The following is a 26,054-nucleotide window of genomic DNA, read 5'->3' as shown; positions in this document are numbered from 1 at the left end:
AGAAAATAAAGCATGAGGCTGTACGCGGGAGAATTATTCTGCGAGTCTACACAGGGAGGCGAGGATTCCCGGGAACACCACAGGCACAAGGAAAAGCAGACTCTCCTGCCTTTCCCAACTAGCAAATTAGTGCACTGGGACTGGCAAGGACATAAAGGGAAGCTGGGACAGGAAAGATGGGATGAGACCGGAAAAAAGTGAACTTTTCTGGGGCAAAAGAGCTGGCCGGGGAGGGGATGGGAAACAGCAAAGTCCTGAACCCTAAGTCCAACTTCTATCAGTGGGGCAATCCTGTGGGAGCCGTTAGTGGGCACGGCAGCTGGGTGCAAGCGTATTTTTCTTTGTGGATTTTTTTTGCCTTGAATGGCTGAGGCTTAAACTTCCGCCGCGAAGATTTTGGGGGCAGAAAAGGGAAGAGGCAATTGCTGGGATCAAAACTGATTGCGAGGCCAAGGTCGCTTCTCACAGACCCGGGGAATTTCCCAGGCCCTCCCGCCCCGCGGCTGGGGCCTCTTTGCCCAGAGCGCCCTCCCTAGGAGCAGGGGATTGAGGGGTGAGGAGCGGGGACGAGGTCTGGAAGCCGCGGGTGGAGCAGCTGAGAAACAAGAAAAGTAGCAAGTTATCATACATGTTGATTCCAGAGGGCTGGGGGCGGGCCTAGTCGCGGGCTACTCCTTTATCATCATCGGCGGCAGAACTTGCACTTGAGGATCTTCTTAAATGCGTTTTGAAAGTCCTTGTTGAAATAGGCATAAATGACAGGGTTGAGCAGAGAGTTGGAGTAACCCAGCCAGTTGATTATGGCGCCCAACAGGGTGGGCATATGGCAGCTGCTCTCGCAGAAGGGCAAGACTAGGGCCACGATGAAGAAGGGCAACCAGCAGAGAATGAAGGTGCCCATGATGATGCCCAGCGTCTTCACCGTCTTCCTTTCGCGGGCCAGGGCCATCTTGCGCTTGGCCTCGGCGTTGCGCTCATTTTTCTTCTCGAAGAAGGCGGGAGCGCAGGGGATAGCACCGGCCTCGCTTGGCAGCGGCAGGTGCTCTTTGGAGTTGCCCATCCGGTGCACTTCGATCACCTCCAGGGCGGCGCCGTCGTCACCCTGCCTCACCGCGCCATTGGCGCACAGAACCCCCCCTGCCTTGTTCTCCACGCCCTGCCTCCACTCTCTGCTCCCTAGCTCGCCATTTGCGCTCTTCTTGCGCTGCGGGGCTGGCGACGCCCCAAGGCGGGAGTCCGCTCCCTTCTTCTCCACCTTCTTGACTGTCTTGCGGATGCGGAAGCGCGCGGCTCTAAAGATGCGCCCATAGAGAACCAGCATGAGCAGCAGCGGAATGTAGAAAGCGCCGAAGGTGGAGTAGATAGTGTAGCCATGGTCCTTGCTGATGGTGCACGCGTCGGGGTCTGAGCGGTCTTCGGGGGTGCGCCATCCCAGCATCGGTGGGATGGAGATGAGGAAGCCAACGAGCCAAGTGAGCGAGATGAGCGCGGCAGCGCGCCGAGGTGTCCTCTTGTTCACGTAGTCGATGGGGTCCGTGATGGCCCAGTACCTGTCCAGCGCGATGGCGCACAGGTGCAGAATGGACGAGGTGCAGCACAGTACGTCAAGGGCGATGAACAGGTCACAGGTGACCTGTCCCAGCGTCCACTTGTTGAGTACCTGGTACAACGCGGCCATAGGCAGCACCAGCACCGACACCATGAGGTCGGTGACGGCCAGGGAGCCGATGAGATAGTTGGCCACGTTCTGCAGGGAGCGCTCGAGGGCGATGGCGGCCACCACGCACGCATTGCCCAGCACCGCGCAGAAGATGAGCGTGCCCAGTAGCAGAGAGGTGATCACTTGGTAGCTGAAGGTCACATCAGAGATGCCAGTAGCGTTGGCGCGTGTTCCGAAGGGACCCTCGGAAGATGTGGTGTTGTTGCCTTGTCCAGGGCCGAGTACATCCATGCCTGCGCGCCCGGCGGGGGAGGGGGAGGGGAGAAAGAGCTGAGCCAGAATCCCCCTTGCCCCTCCCCCTGGGGTCTTCCGCCCCTTTCTCCTGTGGAGTTTCAGCGGGAGGGGATGCAGGGATTCAAGCAGGAAGTTCTTACTGCTCAGGCGAAGGCATCTCCGATGAGCAGCTTCTAGGCGCTCCCTGGGCTCCCGCGGTCCAGCGCGCTCAGAGACTCCAGCTGGGAAGTGAGTTGGCCGGAGAACAGCTCCGGGATCTCTGGGCGGCGGAGAGGTGGCTGGAACTTCTGTCTCTCGCTGTCCATTTTACTTTGCCGCTGCCCAACTGGCTGCCGGAGCCGGAGCTTCCCCACTGGCAAACAGTCTCCAAGCCTAGAAGTATCTGGAATAGAAAAACCCCATCCTCCCCGGTCACTCTGTGACCCTCCTCTCCCCTCTTCTCTCCCTCCCTCTCTCACACTCTCTCCTCCTCTCTTTTCTTTCTCTTAAGCCTGCTCCTTCTCCTTTCTCCCTAGCAGCCTTCCCTTTTAGTCCCCCTCTCCCCTCTCACTGTCCTTTCTTTATCCCTCCTGTGAGTAGATCCGACAGCCAGTCTCCCCTCCTCCCACGCTAACCCTCCCTTCTTAACGCTTCCCCAACCTTGATTATCTTTCCTCTGCGTCCCCGCCCTTCTCTCCCTCTACCTCATCATCTTTGCTTTCAAGCCCCTTTTTGTTGACAGAGACTCAGAACTCGCTTACATACACCTGATCGCCGGTCAGACCAACATTACAACAAATAACTCCGCCTCCCACCCAGCCAAACTCGAGAGAAAAAAATTCTCACTACCCATTGCTTCATATTTCTGTGAAATTCTTAAGTAGAGTCAGCCACACAGAGTGGCAATAAGAAATGAGAAAAGGAGGCACACCGAGCCTGAATGGGGAGGTGGACAGCCCTGGGTCACTCTGCAAATTATTGTTAATTGATGGAAAGAAGACAGAGTGTTTCTTAGCTTTTAAACGCCTCCCCCCCCCCTCCCCGGCCCTCATCATCGCGCAGTCCAGCGTGACTCCTTTGTGGAGGATGTCGCCTTTGACTTTCTTTTTTAACCTTGGAGAACTGGGGGAGGAAGGAATTATAAAGGACATGTCAAAGGACAGGTAAACAGCTGCATCTCAAAGTTAAGGAAAAATCCAATTCGGTATGTATTCTGCATACACACGCACATACACTTGCGCCCGCGCAGACACGCGCGCACACACACACACACACACACACGCCTTTCCGTCACCATACTCTTAATTTCAGTGAATATTGCCATCTCCCCTGGCTCTGTGGCGAGTAAATTTAGGGAAGGGGATCTTTTGCCTATGTGCCGTAAATGAGATCGGGCATTTTATGCGGTCTTTTGTTTTTCTTACCAGAGCTTGCAAACCTCTAGGGAGAACTTGGTGGAATCCCTGGTCTCTGGCCCCGCAGTTTCTCTTCAGCTCCAAAACTGGGTTCAGCACCTGGGACAGATCTGGGCAAAAAGGGCTTCTGTCGCCACCTTCTGGCAAGTGTTTTAGAGCGCCATCTAGAAGAAATTAAGCAGGTATTGAGGAAATCCCATAACTTCAAGAAAGAAAAAGACGGTTATTAAAAGAAAAATAATATTGAGTTTTGCATTTTTTCTTGTCTTTTACTCAAAAATTTCTTTTAGTGTCCTCTTTTTCTCTTAATATTGTATATAAATCCTACTGTATTTTCTAGCTCTTTTTGAAAGCCTGCAGCATTTGTCATTCTCAAGTTCTATCTAGGAATGCAGTTTTAATAGATCTAGGCAAACACCTTCACTGGTGTTGGTTTTGTGCCGACAAAGGCACACATTTGCACACAGTCACCAATGGGAGGAAAAAACCAGTACTGGATTTTCCAAATGGGATGACAATGTAGAAAATAGAGAGACTGCTATGGGTTTGTTCTAAGCTGTTTCTTTTAGAAAGAAAACCAAGTTAATTCCATGTGAACATAGGTAAAGAATGGAATTCCTACTTCATGAGAATACATGTATAACACAACAAAGTTCACTTATACATTCTGATTACATGACCAAAATGAAGGAAAAGTTCAGAATGCAATCCCAAAAGCAGATGACTGTAGATAGCACGCACAGACTCACTAGGAACAGCAATAGTCTTAATATTGTGTTCAAATTTGAGCTCTGAATTTCATAGCTTTGAATTCTCCAAGACCACATGAAAGAGCAACACCAAAGTTTCCAAGAAAATCTAGTAGGGCCAATGCATACAGTTCAAGGCAATGTATTTGGAGATGGATTGTTTTACAGTGCAGCCCTGGGCACAGCTCCCACTCAATCACTTCAGTATGCCACAATAATGAACCTGATATTTATAATGATTCATGGCTTTGAAAAGAAAGAGACAAGTACACGTGGTGATACTGGCTACAGACTCTGAAGAAGTCTTTTAAAAATTTCTGAAGGTACTCATTTCCCCTTTTAAAATCTACTCACAAATACAGGTGATACAGCTTTGTTAAAATACAGTTGCACATCCAAAAATTAGAATATGAAAATAATTAAAATCTGGATTCTCCAAAGATAAAACTTTGGAAATCTAGTTGATAGAGTAAAATTTAAAAAAAATTTAAAAAAGTAAATATATACATATCAAGGACATAACTGAAGAGGAATTGTGTCAAATTTAGCACATGTAAATATAAAAGTCGGTAAACATGTCAGTAATGTTTTACTAACTGAAAAATTTATTTTTCTTTTTCAACAAAGCTAAAATGCTGTAAAACTGGAGTTAATATTCATGAGGTCTGACATTTGCTATTCTGCTTTAATACTTTGCAACCCAGCATTTTTATTTAAGTTGAAAAAATCTCAAGTAGTTCATGTTTTCTTAGAAATAATGAACATAATATTTCAAACATTTCATTGCTTAACGTTTATAAGATTTTTAGGTACTCTTATGAACACTTGGAAGAAAATAGTATAAAAGGATAGGCAGCACTGACTATGGTTGCATAACCTTCAAGTTAGTATTAGATAATTACGTATAACTTTCTATTGAACTAATGATACCATAATATACATTAAATCACAATGATGTTGAATTTCTTCATGTTCACTTTCTGCCAATTCTTCTATGTTTAACCCTTAAAGATACAGAATCCCAGATATGCCAGAAGAAAATGATGCAAACCAAAGATCCTGCATAAAGAGTTAAGCTCTTGTTATTTAAAGCCTTCGAAATTGGCCTAAAGAAAAGCTAGCCTTAAAGCGGATATTATTGATGACATCATTTGAAAACAAAACTTCCAGTCATTCTGCTATTATTTCTCGTTTGAGTTGACTAGATGCAAGTATGAACTTGTCAGTTATGGATCTGGGGTATGATGTATCATCCATTCTGTGCAATTTCTCTAAAATAGTTTGTGAGAGATAAAGAGTTTTACATTTTTACAGGAAATTTGATACAAGCCCAGCATTTCAATGTAGTTTTTTGACCAGAGACATAAGATTAAAAGATATTAAGCTGAAGGTTTGCTGTAAACTCTGACTGTCCTATCTTTACTGAAGGCTCAGTAATGGTTGGGGTTCCTCAGTAATTGATATGTTTATCCATAATCTTCAAATTATGGCTGATTTTTCTATTACTGAGGAAATAACCTATGTAGTAAAGAGTTGAAAATTTCCCTAGGCAATTATAAAAGTGGTTTCTAAAAGCTCCTATTAAAAAAAAAGTCTTTACTTTTTTTTCAAATAATTGAAACTAGGATAGTTTATTCTTTTCAACTAAAAAATACTAGTTTGAATTTAATTCTCATCAATTCTCAAATATTGAAGCTATAGGCCAATTGTAGTTTTTCCAAAACTGAATTTTTACTGGAATTCACTAGAAAAAAAACTTTGAGAAATGTTTGCTTAAATAATTTAGGAAATGTGGTCTTCTGATTATCAGTGAGAATTAACTGGTCATTTATTAGAAATGCAACCAAAATGCAAGAGAATAAATTCTCCTTTAAAACTGAGCACACTTTTTTGTGTGTCTGAGTCTCACCATTCACCTTCCTCTGATGGTGTCACTCCACTGCTGCTTCTACACATCAGGCACTTCTCCAGGCCCTGAACTGCACTGGATTTTCAATGGCAAAACAGAGTGGAAGCCTCAGTCTCTGCTCCTGAGAACAGTACGACTGGCTTGGTTTATTTAACACACATGCTAAAAACACAGCATGCAGAGAGTGAAAAAATATGTAACATATATTCACTAGATGTGTGGGCTTGGCAAGTTAATTAACCCTCCTGTTTCCTCAGTGGTAAAATAGGTGTAACAATACGCTTGTGAAGATTAAACGATTTAGTGCACTGATGGCCCATAATAAACACCCAATAAAGGTTAAACAATAATAGTAGTAATAGTGATGCAAAATAATAATATTGATTTTCTCTCTACTGATAATTGCTGAGAAGTCTGGAGAAAGAGAATTAGGTGGGCTTAGTGAGAGAGCAAGGGCTTGAAAAAGAAAAATTAAGGCCATTTCAGGTGAGGGATTTATTATGAAAACAATTTGCACCTGTATATGACATTCTATTCCTTAAAATATTTCGTAAGCTTCCAATTCTCTAGGAAATTCTGAGTACATAACAAGTGAAAAAAGATGTTGACTTCAGCATTCTGGAACTTCTTGACTTAAATCAGAAGTTATTGGAGGGAAAAAAGAACATATCAAGAAAAGCTCAATAATCAGAATTCAATAGGAGTCTGCCTTTTTTCTGGAAGCTCAATCATTTGTTCAAAAGCATAGAATAAATAACTGAAAATCTTAGATCCCAATAAAATGTTTAAAAGTACAGTAAAAACCAAAAGGCAATATTTTTGTTCTAGGAAATTATCAGATTATAGTGACAGGTGTTAATAAATATACTTTCCAGAATTCATTTCCTCTCCACTGCTCTGACAATGGCTCACTTCTGAAAGGATAAGAGTATAGGTGAGATGTGAAAAATGTTTTGAATGTTGCCTCAATATTTGTTGTTCATTTAAGGATAGTTGGAAAGGAAATTCAGTCTAATTATTGTTTGAAACAAAATTTAATTGGTGTAGGATAGTTGGAAATGAAATTCAGTCTAATTATTGTTTGAAGCAAAATTTAATTGGTGTATTTAATCTAACAGTAGTTGGCGGGAAATGCCCACATTTTTATTAGCCTTGGTAGGCAACATTTTTGTTATAAAACTAAAACTAATATTCAATTTGTTATTTTAATCTTGCTTTAAAAATGCTACTTACATAAAAGCAACAGTTGTGATTACAAAATACCAGTCTATAACTCTGCCATTTCATCTACTGAAGCAGTAATGTGTTAGTTAGGGCCACAGTTCTGGGTTCAAATGACTAGTCTGCCATGTACTAGCCTTGAACTTTTTCATAGTGTTTTCTGTTTTATTATGCATTATATAAGATTTACCAAAAAAAACAAAAATAATATAGGGTAAAGAATATTACAATAAATACCTATATGATTAAGGAAAACTTAAGAACGAGAATAGTATGATTCCATAGAAGACACTGTTTACTCTTGAATTTAGTGTTTAACATTCCCGTGAATGACTTCATAGTTTTACACCTTATGTATGTATCACTAAGCAATATAAAGATAGTATCGTTCTCTTTACATTCTTCTGCAACTTCCATTTTTTACTCAACATTATTTTTGTGAAATTCTTCTGTATTCACATAAGCACCTCTAGTTCATTTATTTTCAATGTTATGTAGATTTAGATTGTATGAATAATGCCACAAATTATTTATCCATTCTGTGTTTAGTGAATGTTTGTCTTTTCCAAACATTTGCTTTTGTAAGCAATACTGGTATGAGCATTAATGTATATATCTTTTGTTATCCATATAACTTAGAGTAAACTATATTAGTGCTTTTCTAGCAGATCACATGGGAATCTTGTTTAAAACACAAAGTTTGACATCGTAGGTCTGGGGTGGGGCCCAAGACTCCGCATTTCTAGCAGGCTTTCAGGTGACACTGATATTGCTGATTCACAGACCATATTTAGAATAGCAAGGATTTAAGTAACCAGAAGTGGAATTATTGAGTCCTATGATATGCCCAGTTTCAACTTTAGTAGATATAGCCTAATTTTTCTCCAAACTGGTTGTGTAAAATCTCATAACCACTATAGTGGGTTGAATTGTGTCACCCAAAAGGATAAAGGATTCAGTGTCTGTGCCTGTGACCTTATTTGGAAACAGCATCTTTGCAGTTATAATCAAGTTAAAATGAAGTCATACAAAGTTAGGGTGGGCCCTAGCCAAATGACTGATGGCCTTATAAAATGAGGGAAATTTGGACACAGACACAAAGGGAGGAGAACACCAAGTGAAAACACATGGACACACAGGGAAGAACACTATGTGAAGACAGAGACAAATGGAGTTATGCGGCCACAAGCCAAGTAATGCCAAAGACTGTTGGCAATTACCAGAAGCTTAGACAAATACATGGGATGGAATCTCCCCTAGAGCCATCAGAGAGTTGAGCTGTGTCAACACTTTCATTTCAGATATCTAGCATCCAGAATTGTGAGACAACACATTTCTGTTGATTTAAGCCACTCAGTTTGTGGTACTTCATCATGGCAGCCCAAGGAACTAATAGTGTGTAACTAAAATGTGTGTAAATTCCCATTGCTTCACCCAGGTTGAGTGTCGTTTCATGTTTCTTCACTGTGAATTATTTAATCATATCTTTTGCTTACTTTTAAACTGGGTTCTTTATTTTGTTGTTTTTTTAACGTGCTGATTTTCAAAGTCCATTATTTATTATGGGTATTAATCTTTTGTCATTTGTATCATTGAAAATATTTTCTCCCAATCTTTGGCTCAAATTTTCACTTTTTAGAAGTGTCTTTTCATGAATTCACATTTTTCAGTTTAATGTAAATGAATATTTTTCTCTTTGTTCTGTGCATTTTGTGTCAAGAAATCTGTTTCTACCTTCAGCTCATAAAGGTGCCAGCCAACATTTTTCCCAGTTTTATATTCATTAATTAAGCTAGATTTGGTTTATGAATATATTGTGTGAGGTAGGGATCCAGTTTAATTTTTACTGTAAGGGTAAAAAGTCACCCAGTACCATTGATTTAATAGTCCATCCTTTCTCCCCTATCTGTAGAGCCTCCCCGTTATACATCATGTTTCATATTCAGGTCAGTTTGCTTTTGAGCTCTCTATTCTCTTCCATTAGTCTGTATGTGTATCTCAATTCCAAAAATACAGTGTCTTAATTACTATAATAAATTTGATATCTGATACATCCTTCTCTTCATTCTTCCTTAAAAGTTTCTTAACCATACTCAGCCCTTTACTGTTACATATTAGTTTTGAATCAACTTTCCCATCCCATCTCCATATGTACCAAAATTGTTGTGGAATTTTATTATAATTGCATTGAAATTATGTGATAATTTGGCAAGAACAGACATCTTTAGGATATTGAATCTGCTTATCCATGAACGTGATGTAACTTTCCATTTATTTAGCTCTTCCTTGCCTTTAAATAAAGTTTTTAATTTTCTCCTTTAATGGCATGAACAGCTTTTGGTAGATTTTTTTCCCCTAGATACCTTATTTTGTTGTTATCGTGGTTGTGGTTGTACAAATGGTTGCTAACGTAAATGGTATATTTTTAAAATTATATTTCAATTGTTGTAGGTATACGGGAATGTGATTAACTTTTTTAATTGGTTTAAGTTTGGCGTATCTGGTTAATTTTAATAATCTGTAGATGTTCTTTGTTTTTCTATGTTGACAACTAAATTATCTGCAAATATTACAACATATCTTCCTTTCTAAGCTTTCTGCACTTAATTTCCTTTTTGTTTCATAATGAACTGGCTAGAACTGCAGTTTAATATTTCACAAATGCAGTAATAGAGAGTATACTATCTCATTCATGATATTAGACAGAATACTTCTAATGCCATAGTACATAGTATATTTCTGAAAGGTATGCTTAATCAGCTTGAAGAAGTTCTATTTCCAGTTCTATTCCTAGACTAATGTTACTAATATTTTGCTTTAGGTTTTATATCTATGTTCATGAATGAGATTTATCTGTAAGTTTCTTTTCTTGTACTATCCTACACAGACATCAGAATCAAAAGTTATACCAACCTCATAAAAATGAAGTATGGAGCATTCCCTCATTTTATTATTCTCTGAAAGAATTTTTATAAGACCACAATTATCTGTTGTTTGACTATTTGGTAAAATTTGTCTGTAAAAACATTTGAGCCTGGTTTTCTTGATGGGTATGTGCTTAAATCCTGATCCAAGTACTTTAGTGGCTATAGGATAATTCAAGATTTCTAATACTTCTAGAATCAATTTTAAGTTATAGTTTTCTTTAAAATTTTTTATTTTTTTTATTTTTTATTTTTTTTATAATTTTTTTGGATGTACATCATATTTCAAATTCTGGATACGTTACATCATGTTCACCACCCGAACACTAATTATAGTCCATCCCCTCACGTGTGAGCCTAATCACCCCTTTTGCCCTCCACCCTCCCCCCTTCCCCAAAGGTAACCACCAGTCCAATCACCAATGCTATGTGTTATTTTTTTTGTCGTTTTTATCTTCTATTTATGAGTGAGATGAGATGGTATTTGACTTTCTCCCTCTGACTTATTTCACTGAGCATAAAACCCTCAAGCTCCATCCATGTTGTCACAAATGGCCGGATTTTGTCATTTCTTATGGCTGAGTAGTAGTCCATCATGTATAAATACCACATCTTCTTAATACATTCGTCCCTTGATGGGCACCTAGGTTGCTTCCAGGTCTTGGCTATTGCGTATAATGCCACAATGAACATAGGGGTGCAAGTATTTTTATGCCCTTGTGTTTTCAAGTTCTTTGGATAAATACCCAGCAGTGGAATAGCTGGATCATATGGTAGATCTATCCATAATTTTCTGAGGATGCTCCATACTGCTTTCCATAGTGGCTGCACCAGTTTGCACTGCCACCAGCAGTGAACAAGGGTTCCCTTCTCTCCACACCCTCTCCAACATTTGCCATTTCCTGTCTTGTTAATTATAGCCATTCTGACTGGAGTGAGGTGATACCTCATTGTAGTTTTGATTTGCATTTCCCTGACAGCTAATGATGTTGAGCATCTTTTCATATGCCTGTTGGCCATCTGTATATCTTCTTTGGAGACATCTCTGTTCAGATCTTTTGCCCATTTTCTAATTGGATTGTTGGTTTCTTTGTTGTTGAGTTGTATGAGTTCTTTGTATATTTTGGATATTAACCCCTTATCTGGTATATGGTTTGCAAATATCTTCTCCCAATTGTTAGGTTGTCTTTTCGTTTTGTTGGTGGTTTCCTTTGCTGTGCAGAAGGTTTTTAGTTTGATGTAGTCCCATTTGTTCATTTTTTTCTTTTGTTTCCCTTGCCCGGTCAGACATGGGACTTGAAAATATGCTGCTCAGACCAATGTCATAGAGCATACTGCCTATGTTTTCTTCTAGAAGTCTCATAAAATTTTTTTTATTTTTACTAAGTTTTTAAAATTAATGTTCTTGCCTATATATGCAATGAATCTCCTGTTTTGATCCTTATTATTATTTGGGTGAGCTTTTTCTCTTTCGTTCTTGATCAGTTTAACAAAAGCTATTAATTCTATTTTATTGTATTATAAAAGATGCAGACTTTACCTTTGTTGATCCTCTCCACTATTTTCTATTGCTTAATTTCTGCTGTTATCTTTATTATGTTGTCTCTTCATCTTCTTCGGGAATTTTGTTGTTGTTGTTCTTTTTCTAACTCTTAAGTTTTGCAATTAGCTCACTAAATTTGAGAATCCCTTCTTTTCAAACACAGGAGTTTAGGAATATACATTTCCTTTGAACTTGCACTTTAGCTATATCTACCAAACTTTGACACATACTATTATCATCATTCAATTCTAACCATTTTCTACTTTCCGTTGTGATTTTCACATGGGGTAATTTGGAAGCATTCTTTCAAATGTCGACTAACTGAAGTTGTTTTTAGTTATCTTTTGTATTTGGTTTGTAACAATTTTATTGTTGTCAGAAAATGTCAAGTAAAATACATTGATTCTTTCAAAATTTGAGATTGATTTTATCGCCCAGTACTTGCTCAATTATCATAAATGTTGCATGTGTAATTGAGAAGACATATCATCTAATCACCATATGCGTAGTTCTATTCACATCTGTTTAATCAAGCTTATTAATTGTGTTGTTCAAAGTTTCTATATCCTTACTAATGTTTGTCTGCTCGATCTATCAACATCAGAAGTTGATAAATCAAGCAGACAAACATTAGTAAGTAAGTAAGGTAGAATAAGACAGGATAACCTTTCACAATGACAGAAGATTTGTCAACTTCTCCTTGTAGTTCTGTCAGTATTTATTTTATATACTTTAAAGACAGAATAATAGGTACATAGATTATTACAGATATCTTCCTGTTGACTTAAATAGTTAGCCTCTTTATCCCTAATACTATCTGTTGCCTTAAAGTCTATTTTTCTTATACCAGTTCTTTTCTTAAGCATTTGCCTAATATATCTTGTTCCATATATTAACATCCATCTTTTCTGTGTCTTCAAGTTTTAGGTGAATCCCTTGCAAAAATATTATAGTTATTTTCTTCCCAAATCTGAAAATCTTAGTGCTTTAGCAGGTGAGCTTAGTCTTAATTTTGCTATGATTATTACCGTATTGGAAGTTATTTCAGCCATGTTATTTCATGTTTTTATACTCATCCTGTATCTTCTCTTATCCCTCTTCCTGGCTTCTATTCTCCTGACTGAGTTCCAAAATTAATTTTCTTCCTCTGTTGTATTACAATTTCTATCTTCTAGTCATGAACTTCCTTAAAATTTGAACATGAATAAACAACTTAAAGTATAAAATTATTCATATCTTTCATTACCTCTCAAATGGTAGTAGTACCTTTAAATACTTTAATTCAGATCATCCTCATCTACAAGGTATTGTTGTAAAGTAATTAGTTTTATCACGATTTTGATTTTTACTCTCCTAATTAGATGCGATTATTGTGTTATACAGTCAACGTATGCTTATGTTTGCCCACGTGTTTACTACTTTATTTGATCATCATTCCTTCTCGTGTCTCAGATATTTCTTTTGGGATTATGTTCCTTCAGCCTTAAGAAATTTCCTTTACAAATTCCTTTCATGAAGGCCTGTTAGAAGTAAGCTCTTCTAGTTTTTTATTGACTGAAATGTTTTTATTTCACACTCATCTAACTAATTACACAATTCTAGATTGACAGCGTTTATGCTTCTCAGTAATGGAAGATATTATTTGAATATTTATTCCCTTGCATTTTTGCTACTGATGAGAAAACTGCTGTCAGTTTGTCACTTATGTATAAGTAATCTTCCTTTTTTCCTGGGCTGTATTTAAAATCTCTGATTTACAGTTTTTATTGTGGTCTGCAATTTCACCTCACTGTGCCTAGATGTGGATTTTTTTTCAGTTTTCCTGGGATTTATTTTGCTTCCTAAAACTGAGGATTCATAACTTCCATTAATTCTGGAAAATGCTAACTCATTCATTCACCATTAATTCAACAAATATTACCTTTCCTACATTCATTTTATTCTCTCATCCTGAAATTCAAAATATACTAAGAGGAGAACTCCTATCTTCCTCATCTCAATTTTTCTGTCATATTTTTTATTTTTCCTTCTGTGCTGCATTCTGATTAATTTTTTCATATCTATCTTCCAATCTATGAATTCTCTCTTCAGTTGTGTTTAATCTGCCATTTAACCAATGCTTTAACTTTTCAATTTCAACTATATATTTTACTTTTAGAAATTTCACTTGTTTTATTTTTCAAATGTACCTGGTTATTTTAATAGACCTTTGTTAATTGCTCAAGTTTATAATTATATTATTTCCGTAAACATTTGAAGTACGTTTGTTCTATATTCTGTATCTGATTATTCCAAGATCTGTGCCCCTGGGTGTCTAACTCTCTTTCCTGCTCATTTATGGTAGCTTGGTTGATATTGTGTTTGGTGATTTTATATTTGGCCAATCTCTGTTTATGAGAATCTAGTTTAATGGACGTTCTTCCAGAAAGATTTGTTTTTTCTTCTGTTACATACAACAGCATGCTCCTAATCTGTGTGAGAGCATAATATGTGGGTAGGTATTGAGAGAGGAGTCTTTATCCCTGTGTAGGATCCAAGCCAGAGAGACAAATTGTTTTTACTGAAGCTCTTTGAGGGTTCTGGCTGTATGTAGCTGTCTCCATTCCAATCCCTCACCTCCGCTATCTCTTATACACCTTAGGATTTGTTCTGGGCATTGAAGAGACATTAAAACTTCAGGATTTAGCTACTTTTGATCAGCAAATGTCCCCAAGGTATCTATAATTTCACTGCTGTCTTATTACTCTGGTTTTTATTACCATTACTTTGGGGATACTGAACATTTTCCTTAATTTCTTGAGAGCTCAGCTCTGCCTATTAGTTGTAACTTATCTATCATTCCTTGGTATTATGCAGTGGGAAAAAGTTTAGAATACAGAGACTTCAAGATTTACCAGCAATGGAAGATAGAAAAGGAAATTTGGAAGATAGCAGAAGATAATCTAACTTATTAGGTTATATCACAATTAAATAAGAAAATGCAACTAAAGAACTTAGCAGAGTTCCTTCTATCATGTTTCCAATAAATGTTAGCAATATAAAAATCTTAATTAGTTTCCAAAATATTTTCCATATTGGGCTTTCTTCATCTTTTCCATTTATGGAAAATATGTTTGTTTTCCAAGAAGAAAATAAATGTCCATTCATTTGGATAAATAGTAACTGGAATTTTTATGTTTTATTTTTTTTTCAGATTTATTCATTTATTTTTTACTTTACTTATTTTTTTTAATTGCAGTAACATTGGATTATAACATTATATAGCTTTCAGATGTACATCATAATATATTTCTAATTGTGTGTGGATTACATCATGTTCACCACCCAAAAACTAATTATAGTCCATCCCCACACATGTGAGCCTAATCACCCCTTTGCCCACCCCCTTCAGCTATGTTAACCACCAATCCAATCTCTGTTTCTATGTGTTTGTTTGTCATCGTTTTTATCTTCTACTTATGAGTGAGATCATACAGTATTTGACTTTCTCCCTCTGACTTATTTCACTCAGCATAATACCCTCAAGGTCCATCCATATTGTCACAAATGGCCAAATTTCATCATTTCCTATGGCTGAGTAGTATTCCATCGTATAAATAACACATCTTCTTTATCCATTCGTCCCTTGATGGGCACCCAGGTTGTGTCCAAGTCTTGGCTATTGTGTATCATGCTGCAATGAACATAGGGGTGTAGGTATCTTTATTCCTTTGTGTTTTCAATTTCTTTGGATAAATACCCAGCAGTGGAATAGCTGGGTCATATGGTAGATCTATTCTTAATTTTCTAAGGATACTCCACACTGCTTTCCATAGTGGCTGCACCAGTTTGCACTCCCAACAGCAGTGTACAAGGGTTCCCTTCTCTCCAAACCCTCTCCAACATTTGTTGTTTCCTGTCTTGTTAATTATAGCCATTCTGACCACAGTGAGGTGATTCCTCATTGTAGTTTTAATTTGCATTTCCCTGGTAGCTAATGATGTTGAGCATCTTTTCAAATGCCTGTTCGCCATCCACATATCTTCTTTGGAGAAATCTCTGTTCAGATCCTTTACCCATTTTTTAATTGGGTTGTTGATTTTTTGTTGTTGAGATGTATGAGTTCCTTTTATATTTTGGATATTAACCCCTTATCTGATATATGGTTTGCAAATATCTTCTCCCAATTGTTAAGTTGTCTTTTTGTTTTGCTGGTGGTTTCCCTTGCTGTGCAGAAGCTTTTTAGTTTGACGTAGTCCCATTTGTTTGTTTTTTTCTTTTGTTACCCTTGCCCTGTCAGACATGGGAACTTGAAAATATGCTGCTAAGACCAATGTCAAAGCACGTACTGCCTGTGTTTTCTTCTAGAAGTTTCATGGTTTCAGGTCTTACATTCAAGTCTTTAATCCATTTTGAGTTGATTTTTGTGCATGGTATAAGGTAATGGTCTACTATCATTCTTTTGCATGTGGCTGTCCAGTTTTCCCAACACCGTATATTGAAGAGACTCTCCTTTCTCAATTATATGCACTTGGCTCTCTTGTTGAATGTTAGCTGCCCATAGATGTGTGGGTTTATTTCTGGGCTCTCTATTCTGTTCCATTGATTTGTGTGTCTGCTCTTGTGCCAGTACCATGCTGTTTTGGTTACTGTAGCTTTGTAGTATATTTTGAACTCAGGGAGTGTGTTACCTCCAGCTTTGTTCTTTTTTCTCAGGCATCCTTTGGCTATTCAGGGTCTTTTGTTGTTCCATAAAAATTTTAGGATTCTTTGTTCTATTTCTGTGAAAAATGTTGTTGGAACTTTGATACGGATTGCATTGAATCTATAGATTGCTTTAGTAAGTGTGGACATTTTAATGCTGTTAATTCTTCCAATCCAAGAGCATGGAATATCTTTCCATTTCTTTGTGTCTTCTTCGATTTCTTTCAACAATGTTGTATAGTTTTTGGTGTACAGATCTTTCACCTCTTTGGTTAAGTTTATTCCTATGTATTTTATTCTTTTTGTTGCAATTGTAAATGGGATTGTATTCTTAATTTCTGTTTCTGCTACTTCGTTGTTAGTGTATAGAAATGCAACCAATTTTTGTATGTTGATTTTGTATCCCCTGACTTGACCGTATTCCTTTATTGTTTCTAAAAGTTTTTTAGTGGATTCTTTAGGGTTTTCTAGATATAAAATCATGTCATCTGCAAAGAATGAGAGTTGCACTTCTTTTCCAATGTGGATCCCTTTTATTTCTTTTTCTTGCCTGATTGCTCTGGCTAGTACTTCCAATACTATGTTAAATAAGAGTGTTCACAGTGGGCATCCTTGTCTGGTTCCTGTTCTTAGAGGGATAGCTTTCCATTTTTCTGCATTTAGAATGATATTTGCTGTGGATTTGTCATATATAGCCTTTATTATGTTGAGGTATTTTCCCTCTATGCCCGTTTTAGTTAGAGTTTTTATCACTAATGGATGCTGTACCTTGTCAAATGCTGTCTTTACATCTATTGAGATGATTATGTGATTTTTATTCTTCATTTTGTTAAAGTGGTGCATCACGTTGATAGATGTGAGGATGTTGAACCATCCCTGTATCCCTGGAATGAAACCCACTTGATCATGATGTATGAGCTTTTTAATGTATTGTTGTATTCAACTTGCTAGCATTTTGTTGAGGATATTTGGGTCAATGATCATCAGTGATATTGGCCTGTAATTTTCTTTTTCTATGTTATCTTTGTGTGGTTTTGGTATCAGAATAATGTTGGCTTCGTAGAATGAGTTAGGAAGCCTCCCCTCCTCTTCAATTTTTTGGAATAATTTGAGAAGGATAGATATTAAGTCTTTGAATGTTTGGTAGAATTCACCAGGGAAGCCATCTGGTCCTGGACTTTTATTTTTTCGGAGGTTTTTGATTGCTGTTTCAGTCTCCTTACTGGCGATCAGTCTATTCAAATTTTCTACTTCTTCTTGGTCCACTTATGGAAGTTTATATGTTTCTAAGAATTTATCCATTTCTTCTAGATTATCCAATTTGTTGGCCTATAATTTTTCATAGTATTCTCTTACTGTCTTTTGTATTTATGAGGTGTCCATTGTAATCCCTCCTCTTTCATTTCTGATTTTATTTATTTGAGCTTTCTCTCTTTTTTTCTTGGTGAGTCTATCTAAGGGTTTGTCAATTTTTTTCATCTTTTCAAAGAATCAGCTCTTGGTTTCATTAATTTTTTCTATTTCCTTTTGTTTATTTCTGCTCTGATTTTTATTGTTTTCTTCCTTCTGCTGATTTTGGACTTTGCTTGTTGTTCTTTTTCCAGTACCTTTAGAGGCACTTTTGGATTGTGAATTTGGGATTTTTCTTCTTTGTTGAGGTAGGCCTGAATTGCTATAAACTTCCTTCTTAGAACCACTTTTGCTGTACCCCATAGATTTTGGCATGTCGTATTTTCATTTTCATTTGTCTCCAGGAATTTTTTTATTTCCCCTTTGATTTCTTCATTGACTCAATCGTTGTTCAGTAGCATTTTGTTTAATCTCCACATTTTTGTGGCTTTTCTGGTTTTCTTCCTATAGTTGATTTCTAGTTTCATAGCTTTGTGGTCAGAATAGATGCATGGTATAATTTTGATCTTCTTAAATTTATTGAGACTTGTTTTGTTGCCTAATACATGATCAATCCTGGAGAATGTTCCATGTGCATTTGAAAAGAATGTGTATTCTGTGGTTTTTGGATGAAATGTTCTGTATCTATCTACTAAATCCATCTGGTCTAATGTGTCCTTTGAGGCCAGTGTTTCCTTATTGATCTTTTGTTTGATGATCTATCCATTGGTGTAAGTGGAGTGTTAAAGTGCCCTACTATTATTGTGTTACTGTCTATTTCTCCTTTTATGTCTATTAATAATTGCTTTATATATTTAGGTGCTGCTATATTGGGTGCATAGATATTTACAAGTGTTATATTTTCTTGTTGGATTGTTCCCTTTATCATTATGTAGTGCTCATCTTTGTCTCTTGTTACAATTTTTGTTTTAAAGTCTATTTTGTCTGATATAAGTATTGCTACCCCTGCTTTCTTTTCTTTGCCATTTGCATGGAATATCTTTTTCCATCCTTTCACTTTCAGTTTGTGAATGTCTTTAGGTCTGAAGTGTGTCTCTTGTATGCAGCATATATATGGGTCTTGTTTTTTTATCCAACTGGCCACCCTATGGCATTTGATTGAAGTAATTTAGTCCATTGCCGTTTAAAGTAGCTATTGATAAATATGTATTTATTGCCATTTTGTTACTTTTTTTTTCTGGGTGTTTTAGTAGTTCTGTTCCTGGCTTTTTCTCTTGCTCCCTTCCCTTGTGGCTTGATAGCGTTCTTTGTAATATGTTTGATTTCTTTTGTCTTACTTTTTTCTTGCTTAGTATAGGTTTCTGGTTTGTGATTACCATGAGGATCCTATTTAGTATTCTATGTATATAACAGACTATATTAAGTTGATAGACTCTTTAGCTTGCTCTCTTTCTAAGAGCTCTACTTTTTCACTCCCCTCCTCCAACATTTTATGTTTTTCAAATTGTATACAGTCTCTTGTTTAGTGTGTGTCTATCCGTTACCCTCTTATCATTGAAATAGGTGATTTTAGTACATCTTTCTTTTAACCTTCATATTGTATTCGTAGGCAGTTGATCTGCTACCTTTATTATATTTTTACCTTTCAAGTCATTTTATTGCCTGGGTTTTTTGTTGTTGTTTTGGTTTTTTGATAATTTTTTTATCTCTATTTGTGGTCATTGCTTTCTCACTTAAAGAAGTCCCTTCAGCATTTCTTGTAGAACTGATTTCTTGTTGATAAACTCCTTTACTTTTTGTTTGTCTGGGAAGCTCTTTATCTCTCTTTCCATTATGAATGGCAACCTTGATGGATAGAGTATTCTTGGCTGTAGGTCTTTTCCTTTTATCACTTTAAATATTTCATGCTATTTTCTTCTTGCCTGTAGGGTCTTGTCTGAGAAGTCTGCTGATAGCCTGTTGGGCTTTCCTTTATATGTCACTTGTGGCCTTTCTCTTGTTGCTTTTAGGATTCTCTCTTTATCTTTAATTGTGGACATTTTAATTATAATATGTCTTGGTGTGGGCCTCTTTGGGCTTATCTTCTTTAGAGCTCCCTGTGCTTCCTGAACTTGGATGTCTGTTTCCTTTCTCAGGTTAGGAAAATTTTCATCTGTTATTTCTTCAAATAAATTTTCTTCCCCTTTCTCTCTCTCTTATCCTTCTGGGACACCTGTAATCTGAATGTTAACACCCTTGATATTGTCCCAGAGTTCCCTTAGACTGTTCTCATTCTGTCTAATTCTTTTTTCTTTTTTCTGTTCTTCTTGGGTGATTTCCTCTAGTCTTTTGTCTAGCTCACTGATCCATTCTTCTGCATCCTCTACTCTGCTATTGAGTCCCTCTAGTGAATTTTCCATTTCCAATATTGTATTCTTCTTTTTTGATTTTTTTTATATCTTCCAGTTCTTTGCTGATGAGCTCACTGTGTTCATCCAGTCTTCTCCCAATATCTGTGAGCATCCTCATGATATTTTGTTTGAACTCTTTGTCGAGTAGGTCACTTGTTTCTGTTTCATCTAGTCCTTTCTCTGGGGTTTTGTCCTGTTCCCTTGCTTGGAAAGTATTCCTTTGTCTCCTCATTATGCCTCTTTCTCTGTGCTTATTTCTATGTATTGGGTGAGTCAGCTACGTCTCCTGATCTTGGAGAAGTGGCCTTATGTATGAGATGCCTTATGAGGCTCAGCAGTGTGCTTCCCTCTTCTCACCAGTCCAGAAGATCCAGGAGTGACCTCTCTGTGGGCTACTTGTGTCCTTCTTCTGTGGCAGGGTTGCTCCCACTGCAGGTACCCAGGGAGTCTAGTCTTTCCTTCCCTGGCCAGTTATTTGTAAATCTGGTTTGGGGAGCCTCAGCACTGTTGGCTACAACATCTATCAGCACACTCCTATTGCAGTTTTCCTCTTAATTGGGTTGGTACCCAATGTAGCTGATTTCTAGGCTCAGGGGCGTACAGTTAGGATAGGCCTCAGCCCTACAAGGCTGTTGTCAGTTTCTTAGGAGTGCAGCTCAGTGGGCCTGGCCCTTGGCAGGGGGCACTCAATTGTTTTCACCTTTGGAAGGTGGAGTTGATCCTTTTTATGGCTATTTATGAAGCACAGGTCTTCTGCCACTGATAAGCCTCACCTCTCACAGGACCACACACACCATCAACACAGTCCTGGTCTGTGCACACTTCTCAACCCCCGGATCATACCCCAATGCCACACGGCAGAGGCCCCCACCTCTCCACCAATGCCCCCCACAGTTTACCTGGTCCTCACACAGGCCCTGCCCCACAGAGGCAGACACCCTTGCCTGTCTGTAGAGGATCAAGGCACCCAGTCAATGCAGGCTGAAAAGTAGCCTGAGGGCTTGCTGTTAGGTAGGGCCAGTCCCTAGGGCAGGTTACCTGCCCTGGCTGAACTGGATTAAATCTGTGCCTTAGTGGGCATGGCAGACCCCTGGGCTAACAGGCCAAGGGGTGAACCTCAGTGGTGCCCACCGGGGTCTGTGTCAGCATGCCTGGACCAGTTCAGAACAATGGCCCCCACTAATGTCTCAGTCTCCGGAAAGGTCCCCTCCTCTCACCAAGATGCCCCCAGAGCCCACCAGGTGAGTCTCGTTTCACTAAAGGACTGTCAGCCTTCTCTCTGGTGATTTTAGGTTGCTACAATAAGTGAGTTTGTGCATGGGCCCTTTAAGACCAGGGTCCTTTTGGCTTTCAACCAATAGCTTTTCTAGGGGTATCCTCACCGCAGTTAATAGCCAGCAAAACCAGACAATAAGACCCCTGTCTCAGTTGGGCTGAGTCTGAAGGATGCTTATAGTAGTATCGCCCCGCGCTCCGGACCTCACTCCTCCGGGGAGGTCTGTGTACCTTAGGGTGTCTCCCGCCTGGCCAGCTGAGAAGCTCTGCTGCTCCCAAAGGTGGCTTTTTCCCTCTCCAGCAGGAATTTCTGCCTCTTCCGCCTTAGTCAGGACTGTCCCTTGTTGTGGGGGTTCTTTTCATCCAGCTTGCAGTTTTCTATCCAGGGTAATTTTTCCAAAAATCATTATAACCTGGTTGTGTTCGTGGGAGGAGATGAGTTCAGAGTCTGCTTATGCCACCATCTTGACGAGATCCCTAGAATTTTTATGTTTTACATTTTTAAAAAGTTATACATACACTAATTTATTTAATGTAAAATAAATGTAGGTAAATTATGCTAAATCATATTATTTGAGTTTATAATCAATGACAAAATTCTAGAGAAAAGAATTTCTTAAACTAAAATTAGTTAAAAATTGCTGTCAATGTTTTATCACAGGCAATTTCTTATTTGAAATTATCCAAGAACTAAGATTCTGAAAAGTCATTTACTGCACACGATTAGCAGTGTTTATCCATTTTTAAAGTGAATGGTGTCTATCTTCTAAAATTGTTTTAATCTTAATTTCCAATTTCAATTTTAAAATAAAAATAAATAAATAGCTTTTTAAGCATGAACTACGCCTTTTAGTAATTTTTGTTGTGAATGGGAAGTCATTTATCCCAGACCCATCACCTAATGGGAAACAAAGACAAACAAAACAATGATTCTCCAAAGACATAAATGTTTAAAATCTCTGCTTTTATAGAGAAAGAGAAGATGAGTGTCCCAGAGTATCTGATTGTTACTAAATGCAGTGTTGATATAGTTTTAATGTCAAACACGATAATATCAACGTTTTTCTATAAGAAATCTAAAATTGAAATTTGCCTCCAGATTGAGTATCTCTGTCTTCGTTCATTTTGGGATTTTTCAGCTTTTCTAAATTGTTTGGGAAACACAGCTGGGTTTATTAATATTCTGAGGCATTCTAATTGAAGAAGATGACTGTCATCATATGCACTTCTGGATCTCCTCCTCTGGACTTCATAGCCAACTGCTCTCTCTTCAGTAGAAAGAAATGGAATCAAATGCCAGTATTTTGGATTAAATATTTTAGCTTCTAGCTCATGACTTGCATAATGTAATAACAGTGGTAGCCAGCATAATTGAGTGTTTATTATATGCCTGACACTATGCTAAGTCCTTTCCATTCACTGTTTTATTTAATCATCACAACAACCTAGGCCTGTTCAGTTTTTCAAATAAATAAATGGAATCCTAGAAAGGCCTTTTGCTTGTTTGTTTCTTAAATACTTGATCCAACAAGAAGATAGAATTCTCTACCCTGGAAAACTGCTTCCTACAGGTAGCTGCCTGACCTTAGCAACTCTTGTTCCTCATTCATTCAAGATCACAAACTAAGGAGAAGGTGCTGCTTAACAGTAGGCAGGCAAAGAGAGAGGACAATATAAGAGTTCTAGATAGAAAGTGCAACCACTCTGAAAACACCCTGAGGCTGCCTGGATTATTGTTAGTCTTCATGTTTTCAAAAAGTAGCCCTTGGTTTCCCTTAGAGGACCTTAGCTACTACCAGGATTATCTGCTTGACAACTTACTCAACAACTGCTTTTTGACTTTCTGCCAGGTGATGTTGCAGATATTACAAAATGGTAAGGGACTGCAGAACTCTTCTAAACCAAACTTAATAAATTTGCAGAAAGGAAACTGAAGGTCCTCATAGTTAAGTGATTTGCCCTAGATCACACAATGGGGGCCTCATATTAGCCTGGCTGCATCAGTTAAAATATCCCAGCATTATTACCCAGGTTTCAGACTAAACAACTGCCCAGCTCCAGCTGAAAATACCCAAAGAACTTGAAACAGATCAAAGAAGTTGAAGTTTGTGTTTAATAATCTATTCCTTCCTGCCTCTATTTATTCACTTATACAACAAGTATTTATTGTATGTCTATTATGGGCCAGGCAGTATTCCATCCATTAAGACCATACAGATGAAAAGACAGAGTCCTTGCCTTAACTCATTAACTGAAGCATGCTTCCCAGCCACACTAAGAAAGCCTCATCAGGAATGGGGGAGATCCTGGCCCAGTCACTCAGCTTTTCCACCAATACGCTATGTTTGTTGAGTACTTACTATTTTTTTAGACTTTTGGTACATAGTGATGCACAAGACGTGAGTAGCCCTGCACTCAAAGACCTTATATTGAAACTAGCAGCGACAAACTATACACAGGTGAATAACTAACTAAATACATGAGATAATTTCAAGTGCTGATCATGCTATGAAGAAGATAAAATTGAGTAATACGATGAAGTGGCTGGGGGGATCTATTCTTGTGGGATTGGTGAGGTGAGGCTTCTCTGAGGAGGTGACATTTAAGTTGAGACCCAAATAATAGAAAAGAGATGGCCATTCCAAGATTTCATTGACAGTGCGTTGCAATAACATTATCATCTCAGCCTTTTGGCCAGCAGGGCAGAGCCTGGGGCAGCAAAGCCCCTGACTAGTAGCCTCTAGTGGTCAAGAGCCTCCTCTGTTTACTCCAGTGTGTTATATAAATGTTATCATTTTCTGTATGTTTCATGATATGAAAAGCATTGGGAAGCACTACTCTAGTTAAAGAGAACATCCAAAAAGAATGAAAACAAATGAGATGGAGCTTGATATGTTGAGTAACTGAAAGAGTAGAGTGCACAAAAGGGAAAGGGACAGGGAATGAGGTCAGAGAGTGGGCAAGATCACGTAACCCTCGTAGTTTGGTATGAATGTATGTAGGTATGGGCGAAAGGTAGATGTACATAGATGTTATATTGACCACTTCCAAAAAGGATTAGATATATTACTGTGTTAAAGCACATATTAAATAGGTTAATCAAAATGCAGATTAAAAAGAAATGTCAAAAATAATATGAGAGCAAAGAGATAAAATTTCATCTGGAGGCTGGTGTCAGTTTCTGTACCTGAGCAGTAAGATTAACAGAATTTCCTACTCACCAGAGTCTAACATAAAATATAATGGACCATGTAATTTTCTTTGTCTAGTTAAAGGAAACATGAAATGGCTTTATAAAATATAGACTTTTTCTTGATACCCAAAATGGAAGAAATGTATTGCAAGATTCATTACCAAGTAATTTAGTAAATTGTATATTCCCTGCCATTTTGCGTAAGTTCAGAAATATTTTTCAAATGCCATTTCATGAAAGCTGTTTTATCTCATTGAAGCCCTTTCATCAGAAACTGAGTATCTGATGTATTTATCCAAATACATAGATGATGAACCCTGATTAAATTTGAATGTATTGCCTTCTAGACCTCCCCATAACTCCATGCCTCCACATCATTGGTTACAGTTCCCTCAACTTGATATATTCATCTCCATCTTTTCCACTAAAGAAATTCCTACCTCAACACAAAACAATACCAAGCCCTTGGTAACTATATGTAGTGCTCTACTTTAGTTTGAAGCTCACCTAGGTGGCTTTTAAAATATACAGGTACCACCCCAAATGAATTGAATCAGAATTTCTAGAGAGGAGGGCCTGGGCATTGGCATTTTTTAAGCCATCTGGATGATTCTGCTACTGGTACATTTGATTCTTATTGTCCCCCAGGATGGAAATTAAGAGACACAACAAACAAACGGGAGTAGAAAAGTCAAACTTTATTAGCTTGTGCACAGGAGATGCACAAGGGAGCTGATGCAGAAAGGAAAGGGGCAGGTGACTGGCTCCTTAGGGAACAGGATCGTGGGGTTTTTATTAGGCAAAGGCTGGAGAGAAGTGTCTTGTCATGGCATGTAGACATGGGGTTGTGCTTGCGCCTGCACTGTCACGTAGCATGCTACTACATGTGACACACGTATCATTACCATGTTAGCTCTCCACCCCTGGGTGTGATTTTTACTATGCTAATGGGGCTAGGGTAACCTTCAGCAGACTGCTCTACGGTGCACCCATAAGCCCAGGAATGTCCGGAGGCTGCAGAATGTGGATCTTGGTGGCCTCTAACTGATTCTCCTTGCTCGCCCATTGGTTAGGGGCCTTATCTTGTCAGGCCAGGGGCCTTGCAGTTGGCCCTGTCTCCTTAAGCTCAATTCTAGTGAGTAAATAAGGTTAAGAATTGCTGAGCTGGATTAGAGCTGCCTCCTACTTACAGTGGGCTCTAAACAGAACGTGGAGCTTCACCTTTGCTACTTGGGTCAGATCAGTTTCCCTCCTGAGAAAGGGGAAAAAATAACCAACCAACTACAACAGAATGTGCCACAAACAAGAAAGTGTGTGTGGCGGCCTATCATGGAAATAAATGAGTAATTACCTCCCTGACCTTGTATTTAATGAGAAAACTGCATAGCAAATCTACTTTGGTTCTGGCTTCATTCAAAAGCTGTACAGAAATAGACATTTCAGTGAGTCCTCTTCATCTTCTTATTGAG

General features: G+C 38.4%; 1 protein-coding gene across 1 annotated transcript; it reads right to left on the bottom strand.

Annotated features, from left to right (window-relative positions):
- Positions 1-682: 682 nt before the first annotated feature.
- On the bottom strand, positions 683-1,951 carry HTR1A (5-hydroxytryptamine receptor 1A). The gene has a single exon (XM_046671253.1). It carries the CDS (start codon positions 1,949-1,951, stop codon positions 683-685), a length of 1,269 nt encoding a protein of 422 aa, XP_046527209.1.
- Between the last annotated feature and the right edge of the window lie 24,103 nt (positions 1,952-26,054).

Source organism: Equus quagga, chromosome 9 (assembly GCF_021613505.1).
Source record: "Equus quagga isolate Etosha38 chromosome 9, UCLA_HA_Equagga_1.0, whole genome shotgun sequence".
NCBI lineage: Eukaryota > Metazoa > Chordata > Mammalia > Perissodactyla > Equidae > Equus > Equus quagga.
Note: the sequence above shows the minus strand (reverse complement) of the source record. Positions and strands in the feature narration are given on the sequence as shown.

Bases quoted from the DNA above. Each gene is read 5' to 3' on its own strand.
- HTR1A (XM_046671253.1), bottom strand. From the start codon at position 1,951: ATGGATGTACTCGGCCCTGGACAAGGCAACAACACCACATCTTCCGAG.